Raw genomic sequence first — 12802 nt, forward strand, 5'->3', positions numbered from 1 at the left:
TCGTCCTGTTCAAGTACCCTCTACTTGTCGCTACTTCAACCATGATGTGTGTAGGACGTTCGTACTCTACTTTCAAAGGTAATATTTCGGTCTATCCTCGTATCATAGACATCAAAGCCACCAGAGGAAAATTCTTCACGAATCTGGGATCAAGACATCTCCTACAGTCCTGACTAAGTTTATATCTAGCACCAGCTGGCGGGACTTACGATGAAGATGCTCTTCTGTAATCACGCTTAGTTATGCCCACATTCAGCTTAATCAAAAGATCCGCTGTGGAGGTCATTGGCGCAATCAAATCTATCATGTGTATATTGTAGCTAAAACTCGACGTGAGGACTGAAAGAAAACATCGTTGATTTGTGCTAAGTGACCGTTAATGCGAAAGGTTTCTTCGAAGACCACTCGAAGGAAAACAGTGTTTCGGTCGACTGGATGGATCTAAATACTCGCCCACACTCTATCCGGGAAACTTCCGTGATCTCAGAAACGAATCCCCAGATTCTCTTTTCTTCGGCGAACGGAGAGTCTCCCTAGAGGATGAAACAAAATGAACTCATGCATCATGGCATTAGGCGGCCGCTTTCCTTTCGGAAACTTGTACTCGTACTCATCCAGGAGTTTGACCAACAGGATCTTCGCGGTCATGTTTGCGAAAAATCGGCCCGGGCACGCCCAGCGGCCTGAGCCCCAGGTCAAGAGCACCGGATCCACATGGCGGAAAGGCTGCGCGCGGTGGCTTGCTAAATCGGCATCATAGAAACGTCGGCCCCTGTATGTCTCCGGGTCCTCAAATATTTCTGGATCCATGGCCTTGTCGTTAGCGCAGACGGCGATCTTCTGGTTTTTGCTGAGTCGGAGTCCACCAGGGAGAGTGAAGTCCTCGCCAACAACACGCCCGTACAGCAGCATAGCGCTTGGCGCGAGACGACTGCTTTCCTTCATCGCGGACTCGAGCTTGTCCAACGCGTTGAAGGCGGCCTGATCCCAGACTCCGCCACACTTTTCGTGTTGGAGACGGATTTCCTCACGCACCTCCTCCAGAAGCTCAGGGTGGGCAACGAGGTCGCAGAGGGTTTCCACCACGAAGTTAGCCGTGCTGTAGGTGCCGCCAGCTGTGAGAGTGCCGGCGAGGCGGGCGAGGGACCATGGGTCTTTCTGTAGGGCTGATCGAGCGTCTTTCACCATCCATGAGACCATGTCCGGGTTTGCCGGGAGGCCATTTTCAAATTCCTCCATGCGCTGTTTGATCAGAGGAACAATACGTGCCTCGATCACCTTCCAGCCATTCTCAAGGTACCATTTTGCGGGCAGTAGCCAGACGACATATGGTTGAAGAGCCGCAGGGATCCAGCGCAGGACAAATACAATGGTGAATACTGATTATAAATGGGTTAGATCAGGGCCAGATGTGTTTGTCGCGGGGACACTTACAATGCTTCGTGTGCTCGTGGCACAACTGCACAAGCTCGGGGTCATCACAAGTCGGAGCTCCGTACAGGACCAAAGAGACAACCTCGCTTACACACCTGACAAAGGTGTCCAGAGGGTCTATGACAGTCCATGGAGCCTCAGGGTCTTGGGGAAGGAGACGCGTCAGTGCTCTGCAGGCGCGCTCGGCAGCCGGCTCCAGAAGCTCCGGCAGTGCTGGACTGATCCGGCTCAGCAATATCTTGACGTGGTAGCTCGTCCGCCGCACAATGCTTATGCCAGTCACATCACCCAGCATTGTCAGTGCATGCCATTGTCGCGAGCTAATGACCTCCACGGGAAGCTTGTTCAGCTCGGCAATGTAGTCGGGCGAGAGGACGACGACATCGGTGTCACCGCGGGCGAGCCGGTACGGTTGATCTCCGAACTAAATACATCAGTACTAGTGTTGGCATTCCCAGCTGTCACTGGCGTCCAAATTGCATTGACAGCTAACCTTTTCCTTGGCGCTGGCCAGTATCTTCCTAGCCCCAACGGCCCATCGCAGCCGTGACAGAAAATGCGGTTCCCGGGAGAAATATCGGTTGACGATTGGGAGCCCGTCATTGTACGTCTTGTCTTGGACGAAGGACAGGAGGATAGGCACGGCGCCAAGAAGCAATGCGACCCAAATGGCTTGGCTAGAAAAGGCCTGATACGGGAAGCTCACATCCCGCAATGTGTCACCGGTGTTGTTTTCGGAAGCCATGGGCGCGAAAAAAAGGGGTTCAATACAACTGTCAGGGAGGCAGTGAAGATGAGATGATTGGGAAGATATCCGCAATGTTTCATCATCATTGACCTACTGAACAGTCGACTACTTCTACGGTATCGGACTCTACTTGTGCCTTGTGTGGTCTAGAAGGATGGACCTTCAGAGTTCTACGCGATCGGTCATCAGCCACTGGCATGCCTTGACGCCGGCCTTCGAAGACGGGAAGGTGAGATTCTGCAGGCTGAATAAAGCCATGACACCACAAGCGCCAATCTTGTGTTCTGAGTCCTGCCATTTCTCCACAAACCAGGCAGATGTGAATGATTCCGCCAGGACCGTGGGGCTGCCTGCACAGTGCGGAACAGTCGGTGTCTACAATGCTACGCAGCATGACTGCATGATTTACAGGAGACGTTCCAACCTCGTACACGTAATCCAAGGCTGCAGACTTAGCGCTTACATGTCTACACGTTATGTGGGAAAATGCATGTTGTTGCCCTACATACGCCCCGGGGGTCTAGTTTTTAAGCGATGTTGCCTTGTCGGTATTTTGGCCCTCGACATAAGCGCCTGCCATGTAGAAATTCGGGCCGGTGAATGGTTTCTTAAAGTGCTCGATGCTGTTCGATGTAGTTAGTGGCCAAGTACGGTTGCTTTTGCGTTGTGTAGATGGCGTACTCGCGTACTTGACCACAGCGGTCTAAAGTTCCTGTCAGTGCAGTGGTACGCGAACTTGATTGGGATTGGTTCTAGCGAGAACAGATCAACGTCCAAGACTTCCCCATGCATTTTGGTAGGTGTCGTGGAACAGGACGCGAGGACGTTCAGCTCTGACCGGTCAAGGGTTTGCCTCGCACACCAAGACCGATGCCGATCTTCAGGACTTTTGCGGTACTTACGTCAACCCAGCAAGACTACCCGGGATAGATAGCTGACCATTCAGCCATTAATTCCACCCACACATATTTACTTGATGGAACCGTACACAAGGGCTAAATTGACCTGCATCTGCGTTGCATCTTTCCCTTGGCCCGTCCCATATCTTAGTAGCGCTGATCATATATTCTCACCCTTTTCACGTGGCCGTTGACCCACCCTAGTTCCCCAAAAAATGACCCAAGCAGAGCAGACCGGAAAACAATCACGGAGGGTGCTCTTTCTCACAAACCAAGACTCGCCCAGATGGATACCGGAAGCCCTTCTCTAATCACCACCGGACTGGTGGTTGTCTCGGTGATCTTCCCCTTGCTGTCTCTGGCGTCGGTGTTACTTCGAGTCAAGGCACGATTGAAGACTAAGCAAGGCATTCTGGCCGACGACTGGTGGATCGTTGCAACATGGGTAAGTCCAAGTCTCCAACCCCAAATCCCACCCATTCACGACGTCAGTGGGACGCCCGTAGCAGTGTAGCTAATTCGCGTCATGGACAGGTCCTCTCTATCGCGCTTAGTATCAATGTTTGGGCCTATGCTGGCATAATAGGCGTCAATTCTTGCACAGTAGATGCCTTGTCATGCTCTGTCTATGCCGCTGTCGTCAGTGCTTTTCTCCCTGTCACAAACCCTTATTAATCACCCGAGTTCTACCAGTCTAACCCAGGAAGCGTGCAGTGTCTCGTCGTAGCTTCATGTCTAGTCCAAGTTGTCTTGACCACGGTGAAGGTATCCATACTACTCTTGTACAAAAGGATTTTTGCCGTACGGCCATTCCGAATCGCCACATGGATTGCCGTCGTCTTCGTCTCGCTCTGGGGGATAGCCATGATTCTGGTAAGCAATTCAGAGACTCGATGCCATGTCATGGAAATCACTGTTAACTCCTCTCTTTACCATCACAGATCGTGGCCCTCCAAGGCAATCCTGCGACTTTCGTACGGACTACGGCCGCCAACGAAGTGTATGTTTGGAGACTTGATCCGGTGATAGTTGGTTACACACAAGTAGGATCAAGTCTGATCCTCGACGTTGTTATTCTCTGCTTTCCTCTGCCTATTATTTCCACACTCCACATGCCCACAAGAAGAAAGTTCATGGTTGGTGCCATTTTCTGGCTCGGTATTTTGTAAGTCAGATGCCCTGCAATGGCATTCTTTGTGCTAGTATCTGGACACTTGTATTCTATTTCAACTAACCATATTACTCGGTAGCTGTTGCGTTGCGTCTGCAGTCCGGCTAGCACTTAACCACAAGGTCCTCACATCTATTCTCAGCCAACAGGCTTCAGTGTGTAAGTTAAATGCATATTATGGCCTTCGCATTTTAACCCACCACATCGAGCGTCTTCTCATGATACGGACTCACTGACGGTCTATCACAGCCATCCAAGCAACACAATTCTGTTTCCTCATCATCGAGCCTCACTGCTCTATAATTGCAGGGTCTCTACCCACATTCGGTCCACTTGTCGCTGGTGGACGCGCTCCAGAGTCCCTCATTCGCAGTGTCCGCTCTATTCTTTCCCTCGCGAGTGGTGGCAGTTCTCCACGTGGCAGCCGCGGCAGCAAGAGCAGATCAGGTGTTCGACTTCCTGACAACTCCGACTCGCGTCAGGACATCAATGCGGCAGAGCACGGAGAGTTCACTTCGCACGGCACGACGGAGGTTCACATCAAGTCTGACTCGACAGACAGGCGCACTGAGGAAATCGAGTTGAATGATCTTGACGGTGGCATCAATGTCACTAGGGGAGTGGACGTCGTCAGGGGGCATTGATGCTCTTAAAGAGCTCCGAGCGGACTCCAGTTGGAAAGAATTGAGAGAAGTTAGATGGTCGCGTTCTTCAATGAACAGTTGGAGATGAAGTCTTGACCGAGCCCTTTTTTTCTTCTAGGGCCAACCGTCAACCGATTTGAAATGGAACTCAATGATTCTGGATACTCGAAGAATAATTCTGGTACCAATCATGAGTTAAACTAGGATCAACGTTTGAGACTGGTGGACTCAAATGATGCATTTAATCACCATCAGTTTAAAAGGAGACACTCAAATAAGATTTCTAGCTGGGTATTAGGGCATGTTCAACATTGTAAGCCAATGGAGGACTGGATTTATTTGTGAAATAATTTCTTGAATATTGTTGAAAAATGTCACTGCTGGCAAAAGTTGCATGATTTGATTGACTAATATGTCTCCGTCCACACAAAGGTAAATTACGGCGGCGATATTCCCCTATGAATGCATTTCCTCGAGGACACAGTTGCCCTTATCTTGACAAATATAGCTCCTGTGACCTCAAGAGAAACACCTTGGCATTTTCATCAGAAGGGAGCTGTAGCCCCCTGCCGACGTCTGACAAGCATTTTCGTCCATGGCCACGTGAAAAGAAATTCATGTAACATCAAATTGGCCGGCCTCTCAGCCCCCGGGAGGAACTTGAACTCGTACTCGCACAGCAGCTTCACAAATACCATCTTTAGCTCCAGCTCGGCAAAATACCGGCCAGGACACGCAGCACGACCGTACCCGAAATTCAGTCTTGTAGGCGTGGGTGTGCTGAAAGTCACCCTCTTGCTATTGCCTTGGATCCCTAGATCTTCTTCCTTTGTGGATAGACGATACTGGCGCAGCCCGTCAAAGGCCCGAGGATCCTCGGTGTGCGAAGGGTCGTTCTCGATAGCGTAGATGGGCATGCACACGTAAGAGCCCTTGGGTACGTGCAGCCCATTCTGAAACGTGTAGTCGGCGCGAAAGAGTCGCTTCAACCCGGTAATGGTTGGAGGAGACATTCGCTGGGACTCGATCAGCACGCTGTCGAGCTTGTGTAACCTCTCGTAGGGCTTATCCTCCCAGGTCCTAGCTACGGTCTCTATCTCGGCCCGAAGCTCGCATAGGATATCTGGGTGTGCAGTGATGTCGTACAGCACGTTTACAATACGGAGAAGGACCGTGTGCACTGAGGCGAGAGCCAGTATCACCATGACGTGGGACATGGTGTCAGCGTTGCGGTCCCTGCCGCGGGCGGCGTCGATGAGCCAGCTGAGGACGTTCGTATGTTGCTCGTCGTTGTCCTGAGGGACGAAACGTCCAGCATCATTCTCGTTGAGCAGGTGTTGTATTTTGGGGCCGAGGAGCCGTTTTGCCCTGTGAAGATATCCACGGCAGTGCCAATAAGAAGGGAGGCACCAACACGCTACCGGACGCATCCAGCGGGGCAGAAAGCGGAGGCAGACGATGGTTTGGAATACTGAATCGAGGTCAGTTAACTGCCCAGGTGCTCCGAATGTCGGTCCACATTGTTACACTTACGAGACTCAACATATTCAACTCCAATCCGCAGCCATTCCTCATTGTCTGAAAACGCTGGACCAGTAATTGCTTGAGCGGAGAATCTGGTTGAAACTTTGCTAAAAGCCTGGTAAGGCTGGAAAACTTCCCAATTCTCGCCGGTCGGCAGACACTCCATAAGTGCGTTGCAAAGTTCTTTTTCAAGCCCAGGAGTAACCAATCCAAGTCGCGGGGTTAGCTTCCGCTGAATAATGGAATGGTGTATCCTGCTCTCGAGCACGAGATCAATCCCCGTGTATGGCCCGAGCAGATCATTCTCTAGTCCGCCATGAGGGCTGGCGACAGCTGAGGGAATTGACACGAGCTCTTCCAGGGTCGAAAGGGGCAATACAATAACATTCTTATCATTTTGCACCAATTGGAATGTGCCCGTTTTAAACTCGATTCTCAATCAGCTTGGCTGCGATTCATGGGATGGAGCCTCAAAGCCCCCGTTTACTCACACGTTGGTATCCTCTCTCTAGGATTGACGCGGCGTCTAACGCAAAGAATGAGTTCGACACAATTCTGGGTGTAAGTGTCCAAGGGGTGCCAGTGAGAGGAACCCCTGGTAACTTGGCGGCATCTCTTTTCACCAGGATAGAATCAATCAAATAGTATATGAGCCCAAGCACGAGCGTCCCCGTGCACAAGGAAGCCCAGGAAATACATGGCCAAGTAATCATATTGACTTTCAATGTGTATGTCGTTGCAATAACGCCACTTGTGTGTCTCTTCTGTCTGGGGGTGACAAGGCACTGGCTGTGACAAGCATGGTTCTAACTACACTCGCCAGCCACCCGTTTGGCGGAAAGCCAAGTCCGAGTGATTGGCATCCGGGCATTGGAATCAGCCACATGACTACACACTCGGGGCACGGCAAAGACCCTGAAAGCTGCGGCTCTGTTGTAGGGTGCACAATACGCCCTAAATCCGTTCAACGTCGTATCTGAGTCATCGTATCTGGTGATGATCAAGTGCATCCCGCATATGGCGGATCCTGTGAGGTTGCGCTGGGAGATCAATCTAACACCTACCTAATGTGACCACAGACACGACATCCAGCTGGTTCGGAAGGGCTGGCAGGCCAGAAACGGCCGCCGTTATCAAGCCAGTGCAGGAAGGAGCTTTGAGTAGCTTTTCGCGGTGTGACGCACCCTGCTCCCGGAAAGGGGAGACGCGATAGCGAGGCATCGAATCACTGGTCTCTCGTTGGATGTTGGAATGGCTACCGGTGTGTAATGCAAATCAAGACGGAGCAGGGGCGAGGTCGTGCCCCGAAGCATAAAAGATCGGCACTTGGTCAGAATCCCTTGCAACATTGGCATGCAAGGCGCCTTGTGCACCTTACAGCTCACTTTGGAGCGGCCAATCGAAGCTGGGCGGTTTTCGCACGGTGGCCACGTCCAAAACGTTGTATTACGTGAGCTCTCAGAAGTCAGCAATCATGGCGCGTAATTACTGAGCTGTGAAAAGAAGCTCCTGAGGTCGCATCCAACAGGGACCTGTGCGGCCAGACGTGCGGCATGTGACAGCTCTGCCGCAAATGCGTCGTATTCGCCGTTGGCTGACAACCAACACAGCTTTCTGGTGCTTTGTACTGTCCGAGTAGAGGATACATTGCCTCATTTCCGGCTGCTTACCGAGCTCAGGCAGTGCCAGAATCAAACCACATGTTCTTAGCCTAAACTCACTGACTGTGTCAGCCTACATCAGCGGCCGTCGCGTCTTCTTCACTCAAGCCCGACGTCGACAGAACTATCAGTTCTCTCAGGTTCTGGTTCGGTGCCGACCGTCATGAGCGAAAAGAACGCTGACAGCACGAAGCCTGAGGCGAGCGATGTCCCTGCCTACCCGAGAGTCGACCTTGACAAGCCCAATGGAGGGCCCCCGGACAGTTCGACAAGTGACCCTAACGAGGTACAAGGCGGCAGACTGCTCCTGATCAACGCTTCTCTTTGCCTCTGTACGCTCCTCGTCGGCTTGGTAAGTCCATGCCTTGGCACACAGGATCAGACGATGGCCAAGGCTTATGCTCGTGGCCCATAGGACTTCACCTTGATTGCAACTGCGGTTCCGCGCATCACGTCTGAGTTCAATTCGATTCAAGATGTAGGCTGGTACGGAGCTGCCTTTCAGCTCGCCATGTGAGTCCTGTCACCGCCTCACCTCCCCAAGCCGGCTCTGGTGGTCTTGGTTTTATTCAGTCCCGGCGCTAAGAAGATGCCCCGTCCAGATGTGCGTCACAACCTCTAGCAGGCAAGGTGTTTACCTTGTTCTCAAAGAAAATCGCCTACTTGGCATACCTGTTGGTATTCGAGATTGGAAGTCTTGTCTGCGCCCTCGCTCCTTCGTCCCCGGCCCTGATCGCGGGCCGGGCCGTGGCTGGCTTGGGAGCCTCCGGCATGTTTGCAGGTGGCTTCGCCGTCCAAGCTGCCATCATCCCACTACACAAACGTGCTATATGGATTGGAGCCATATCATCTACTTTCGCGGTTGCTAGTATCGTCGGACCCGTGATCGGCGGGGCCCTGACAGAGGTTCGTTGAACTGACATCCATCCCGCTTGACCCAGCCCGGCCACACCACTGTTCACTTGATAGAGCTTACCAGAGCTTGCATTACTGACTGGCTTCTCCTTTCAAGCAAGTCACTTGGAGATGGTGCTTTTATATCAACCTGCCCATCGGATGCTTCGCTGCTGCCATATTTGCCTTCTTCGTTCGTATACACAACGCTGAGTCAGACCACACTCCACTCCGGACGCGCGTCAAGGGCCTGGATATACTCGGATTCTGCTTGTTTGCAGGCTTCATGCTCATGCTGCTCTTGGCACTACAATGGGGTGGCGTTGCCTATGCTTGGAACTCCCCAACCATCATTGGACTTTTTGTTGGCTCCGCCGCGGCGCTGGGCGCATTCATCCCCTGGCAGATATACTTTCAGGATCATGCACTCATACCGCCACGGCTGTTCAAGGCTCACCGGAACGTAGGGCTGCTTTGTGCCAGCTCTTTCTTTGTCAACGGTCCCTTCCAGGTTATCATCTACTGGTTGCCCATCTGGTTTCAGGCTGTGCGAGGTGATAGTCCCACGGAGAGTGGGGTGAATTATCTGCCAACTGTTATTTCTGATGCGATCATGGCGTTGTTAGGTACCGGGGTCGTGATGAAGATTGGGTGGTGGAATCCATTTCTCCTGTTCGCAAATGTCTGTGTGTGTCTCAGCGGTGGCCTGCTGAGCACGATCTACCCAGGCATCCCCAGCGGTAATTGGATTGGGTATCAGATCTTGGGAGGAACAGGTTATGCTTTAGCGACAAACCTAGTAAGGAACCAGTGGCCCAACCTTGCCTCGTCACGGTATTACTTCTCATGCTAATGATGCTCCCGCGATCTTAGGCTCAGGTCGGGATGCAAACATCACTGCCACCTGACCTGGTCCCGACTGGGTCTTCCAATCTGCTCATGTTCGTGTCTACGAGCTGCTCGATCTTTCTCGCGCTGGGCCAGGCCGTCTTCCAGAAGAGGCTGGAGACGAATCTGTCTGCCGTGATTACATCGGACCTCGTGGAGGATGTCATTTCAGCCGGCGCCACGAACTTCAGATCGATCGTTCCGGATCAGGATCTGGCTGCTGTTGTCAAGGCATATGGCAAGTCTTGCACCCAGGTATTTGTGAGACGAATCCTAATTACCAAACCCCTGCCCCACCACCCCCTCGGGGAGAACAAATGCGTTCATATCAGCACGATGTATCAAGAGATCAGATAGGCCATGGAAAATTGCCAATGAAGTCACTCAAACTAACAATGCCACAGTACCTTCCAGCCGCAGCGCCTGCGATTGCCTTCATTTTAGTCTGTGGATGCAAGTGGATTTCCACCAAGAAGTCAGCACCGTCCAACTCAGACAAAACAAAGGAGGGGATGAATCCGTAGACCGGGTTCGCAGGTCCATTTGAAAAGGACGGATTAATACAGAATGTGCACCAGAAAATGAGTGCACATAAGGATTAGTAGTTCACTTCTCTGAGTCTTCGACCAAGTTCATCCAGGCCCTGTGAGCCCTAGCACTTGAAAGCACACCGCTCGAGCTGTAGATTCCCAGACCTAACAATTTCGTAATTCTTAAAATTAACAATAAGTGAGGATTTTGAAATGTGGTTCCGTGGTGTCATATGTTTGCATGTGAGCATTAATGTGTTGCCTCGATCAAAAACCGTGGAAGTTAACTGCAGACGGCGGCAGGGAAAGAGTTCGGGGCCAGGAAAATGATAATTGACCAGACAAAGAGCCAGTCAAAGGGCCAAACAGACACTGGCACTGGTAGTTGAAAATGACATAGGGTGACCGTATCAAGTACGGCTGCGTGACAGACTGAAAAGCCCAGTCACTGACTGCCAGTGGTAACTTGGGACGCGCTTCGTCACACAGTACTTCGCCGATATCCGTGAGCCCATCTGTGCATACGCCTGCGAGAGGGGTAAGGCGTGGCATTCTCATCCAGGCTCAGTTGTTCGACACGCGTTTATGAGAAGTCCATTGGGGTGGCAATTGTCGATCTATGACAAAAACAGCCCAAACAACCCCACGGCAAGAAAGTCAGGACCGGGGAACGTGTCGAGCTTCACAGCTGCCTGCAGGTCTCAAAGAACCAAACGGCCCATCGCAGCTGCCCGAGATGTGTTGGTACAGGGCACCTGCAGCAGACGGCCGTCAGCAATCTACGTGCCGTCATAAGTAAGACCTACCCGTGCTGACAACCTCCGCTTGTGAGGCGGGGTATTTAATCCAGCGACGCTCTGGATTGCCAGCTGCTTACTCTCCAACCACTTTCGAGCAAGGCACGCTGTGCAACTTCGAGACCATCGGCCACACTCTAGCCTTTTGCATTTGACCTGCGAGACCACAAGACGGCGAAGATCATGAAGCCAATCAAGGTTTGGATGGCACGTACGTGATTGACAAGAACCCTACTGCACGGGCCCTCCCTCGCTGGGCGAAATCGCGACCGCTGACTCCATCATGAACATTCAGCTCCCGGGCCGAACCCTTGGAAGGTGATTACCGCCGAAGGACTGTTAGTCTCGGTGTGTGACAGGATGTTGACACACCAGCGCTAGGTCGTCATCGTTCTTGAGGAATTGCAACTTCCCTACGAGATCATGTCCTTCAAGTTCGAGGAGATCAAGAAGAAGCCGTTCATCGACATCAATCCAAACGGCCGTGTTCCTGGTACGTAGGATGTAGACATCAACCGCCCAGGAGCCCATTGGTTCTTTCTAACCCATCCAGCCATCGAGGACCCGAACACAGGCATCACCCTGTGGGAATCCGGCGCCATCATCACGTTTTTGATCGAGCAGTACGACAAAAACCATGTTCTCAGCTACGACACGCTCAAGGAGAAGCACGAATGCAACCAGTGGCGTAAGGCAGACATAAACTATCCCCCCTTAGCCTCTGTTTTACCTTCCGGCACCGCATCCTGCAATGCCGGCGCCTGCGAACTATCACTGATGATCTTTTGACCTAGTGCATTTCCAGATGAGCGGCCAGGGCCCATACTTCGGCCAGGCCGGCTGGTTCAACGTCCTGCACGCAGAGAAGCTCCCCTCGGCCATCGAGCGCTACCAGGCCGAGGTCCGCCGCATCCAGGGCGTGCTCGACGGCCAGCTGAAGGACCGCACGTGGCTGGTCGGCGACAAGATGACCTACGCGGACCTGGCCTTCGCGCCGTGGAACGACCGCACCGACGCGCTGCTCGAGTGCGCCGCCGCCGACAAGTTCAAGGGGTTCCCGAACCTGCAGGCGTGGCACGAGCGGGTGACGGCAAGGGACTCCTGGGTCAAGGCCATGAAGACGCGCGCGGTCCTGATGGACGAGCAAGGGCTGGACTGGCACGGGATGCCAAAGGGCATGAAGAACATGGCCGAATATCAGGCTAAGATCAAAGCTGAGGAGAAGGCGGGCTAGGGCTAGCCTTGCATGTAGTAGATGCCACGATGTATCCCAAGCTTCACTTTTTGACACGCCAAGTTTGGCGCCAGTAATAACCAATCACACACACTAGCATGGAATGTTTTGTCAGTCTCTTGTCCAGCTACTCTCCCGCTAGCAGGGTCTCTGAGTCCTGTATATGCCGAGACCGTATTAAACAACGGTTCGGCAGAACTTTGGCTAGTATCAAGGGCTAAGAAAGACGTACAAAAAAGCTTGCAATACCTTTAAGAGTGTTTGCTCTTGTTCAGCAAGATTTAATATGATGTTATAAGTTTCCTGTAGTGGTCCAGTAGTAAATCCTATAAAAGATTATAAAACAATCAGACCTACTAATTATTAATCTAATAGACT

The 12802-nt window shown here is 52.1% G+C and overlaps 5 protein-coding genes across 5 annotated transcripts; 3 read left to right on the forward strand and 2 right to left on the reverse strand.

The window, feature by feature from the left end:
* Positions 1–285: 285 nt before the first annotated feature.
* Positions 286–2303, reverse strand: KVR01_000445 (uncharacterized protein). Its single transcript, XM_044793016.1, has 3 exons — positions 1928–2303; positions 1435–1858; positions 286–1379 (listed from the first exon to the last, which is right to left on the reverse strand). Exons 1-3 carry the CDS (start codon positions 2177–2179, stop codon positions 484–486), a joined length of 1572 nt encoding a protein of 523 aa, XP_044650394.1. The 5' UTR covers positions 2180–2303; the 3' UTR covers positions 286–483.
* A 1064-nt stretch (positions 2304–3367) lies between these two features.
* Positions 3368–4896, forward strand: KVR01_000276 (uncharacterized protein; the record flags this gene model as incomplete). Its single annotated transcript, XM_044787157.1, has 6 exons — positions 3368–3526; positions 3616–3720; positions 3796–3954; positions 4023–4246; positions 4332–4411; positions 4562–4896. The coding sequence occupies 6 exons, from the start codon at positions 3368–3370 to the stop codon at positions 4894–4896; spliced, it is 1062 nt and encodes a 353-aa protein (XP_044650225.1).
* Positions 4897–5441: 545 nt separating this feature from the next.
* Positions 5442–6101, reverse strand: KVR01_000466 (uncharacterized protein; the record flags this gene model as incomplete). The annotated part of the gene is made up of 1 exon (XM_044794082.1): positions 5442–6101. One exon carries the CDS (start codon positions 6099–6101, stop codon positions 5442–5444), a length of 660 nt encoding a protein of 219 aa, XP_044650415.1.
* A 1562-nt stretch (positions 6102–7663) lies between these two features.
* Positions 7664–10387, forward strand: KVR01_000665 (uncharacterized protein; the record flags this gene model as incomplete). Its single annotated transcript, XM_044782107.1, has 7 exons — positions 7664–7674; positions 8190–8433; positions 8497–8594; positions 8684–8987; positions 9094–9774; positions 9849–10124; positions 10268–10387. 7 exons carry the CDS (start codon positions 7664–7666, stop codon positions 10385–10387), a joined length of 1734 nt encoding a protein of 577 aa, XP_044650614.1.
* A 986-nt stretch (positions 10388–11373) lies between these two features.
* On the forward strand, positions 11374–12424 carry KVR01_000147 (uncharacterized protein; the record flags this gene model as incomplete). The annotated part of the gene is made up of 5 exons (XM_044783687.1): positions 11374–11401; positions 11486–11508; positions 11572–11683; positions 11744–11878; positions 11985–12424. The coding sequence occupies 5 exons, from the start codon at positions 11374–11376 to the stop codon at positions 12422–12424; spliced, it is 738 nt and encodes a 245-aa protein (XP_044650096.1).
* Between the last annotated feature and the right edge of the window lie 378 nt (positions 12425–12802).

Source organism: Diaporthe batatas (assembly GCF_019321695.1).
Source record: "Diaporthe batatas strain CRI 302-4 chromosome Unknown Contig00001, whole genome shotgun sequence".
NCBI classification, from domain to species: Eukaryota; Fungi; Ascomycota; class Sordariomycetes; order Diaporthales; family Diaporthaceae; genus Diaporthe; species Diaporthe batatas.

What these genes read in the sequence shown, in the direction of transcription:
- KVR01_000445 (XM_044793016.1), bottom strand. Translation starts at nt 2,179, where the DNA reads ATGGCTTCCGAAAACAACACCGGTGACACATTGCGGGATGTGAGCTTC. An exon ending in TGGCCAGCGCCAAGGAAAAG is followed by an intron (nt 1,859 to 1,927) that starts GTTAGCTGTCAA and finishes TGATGTATTTAG; the next exon opens with TTCGGAGATCAACCGTACCG. An exon ending in CCACGAGCACACGAAGCATT is followed by an intron (nt 1,380 to 1,434) that starts GTAAGTGTCCCC and finishes ATTTATAATCAG; the next exon opens with TATTCACCATTGTATTTGTC.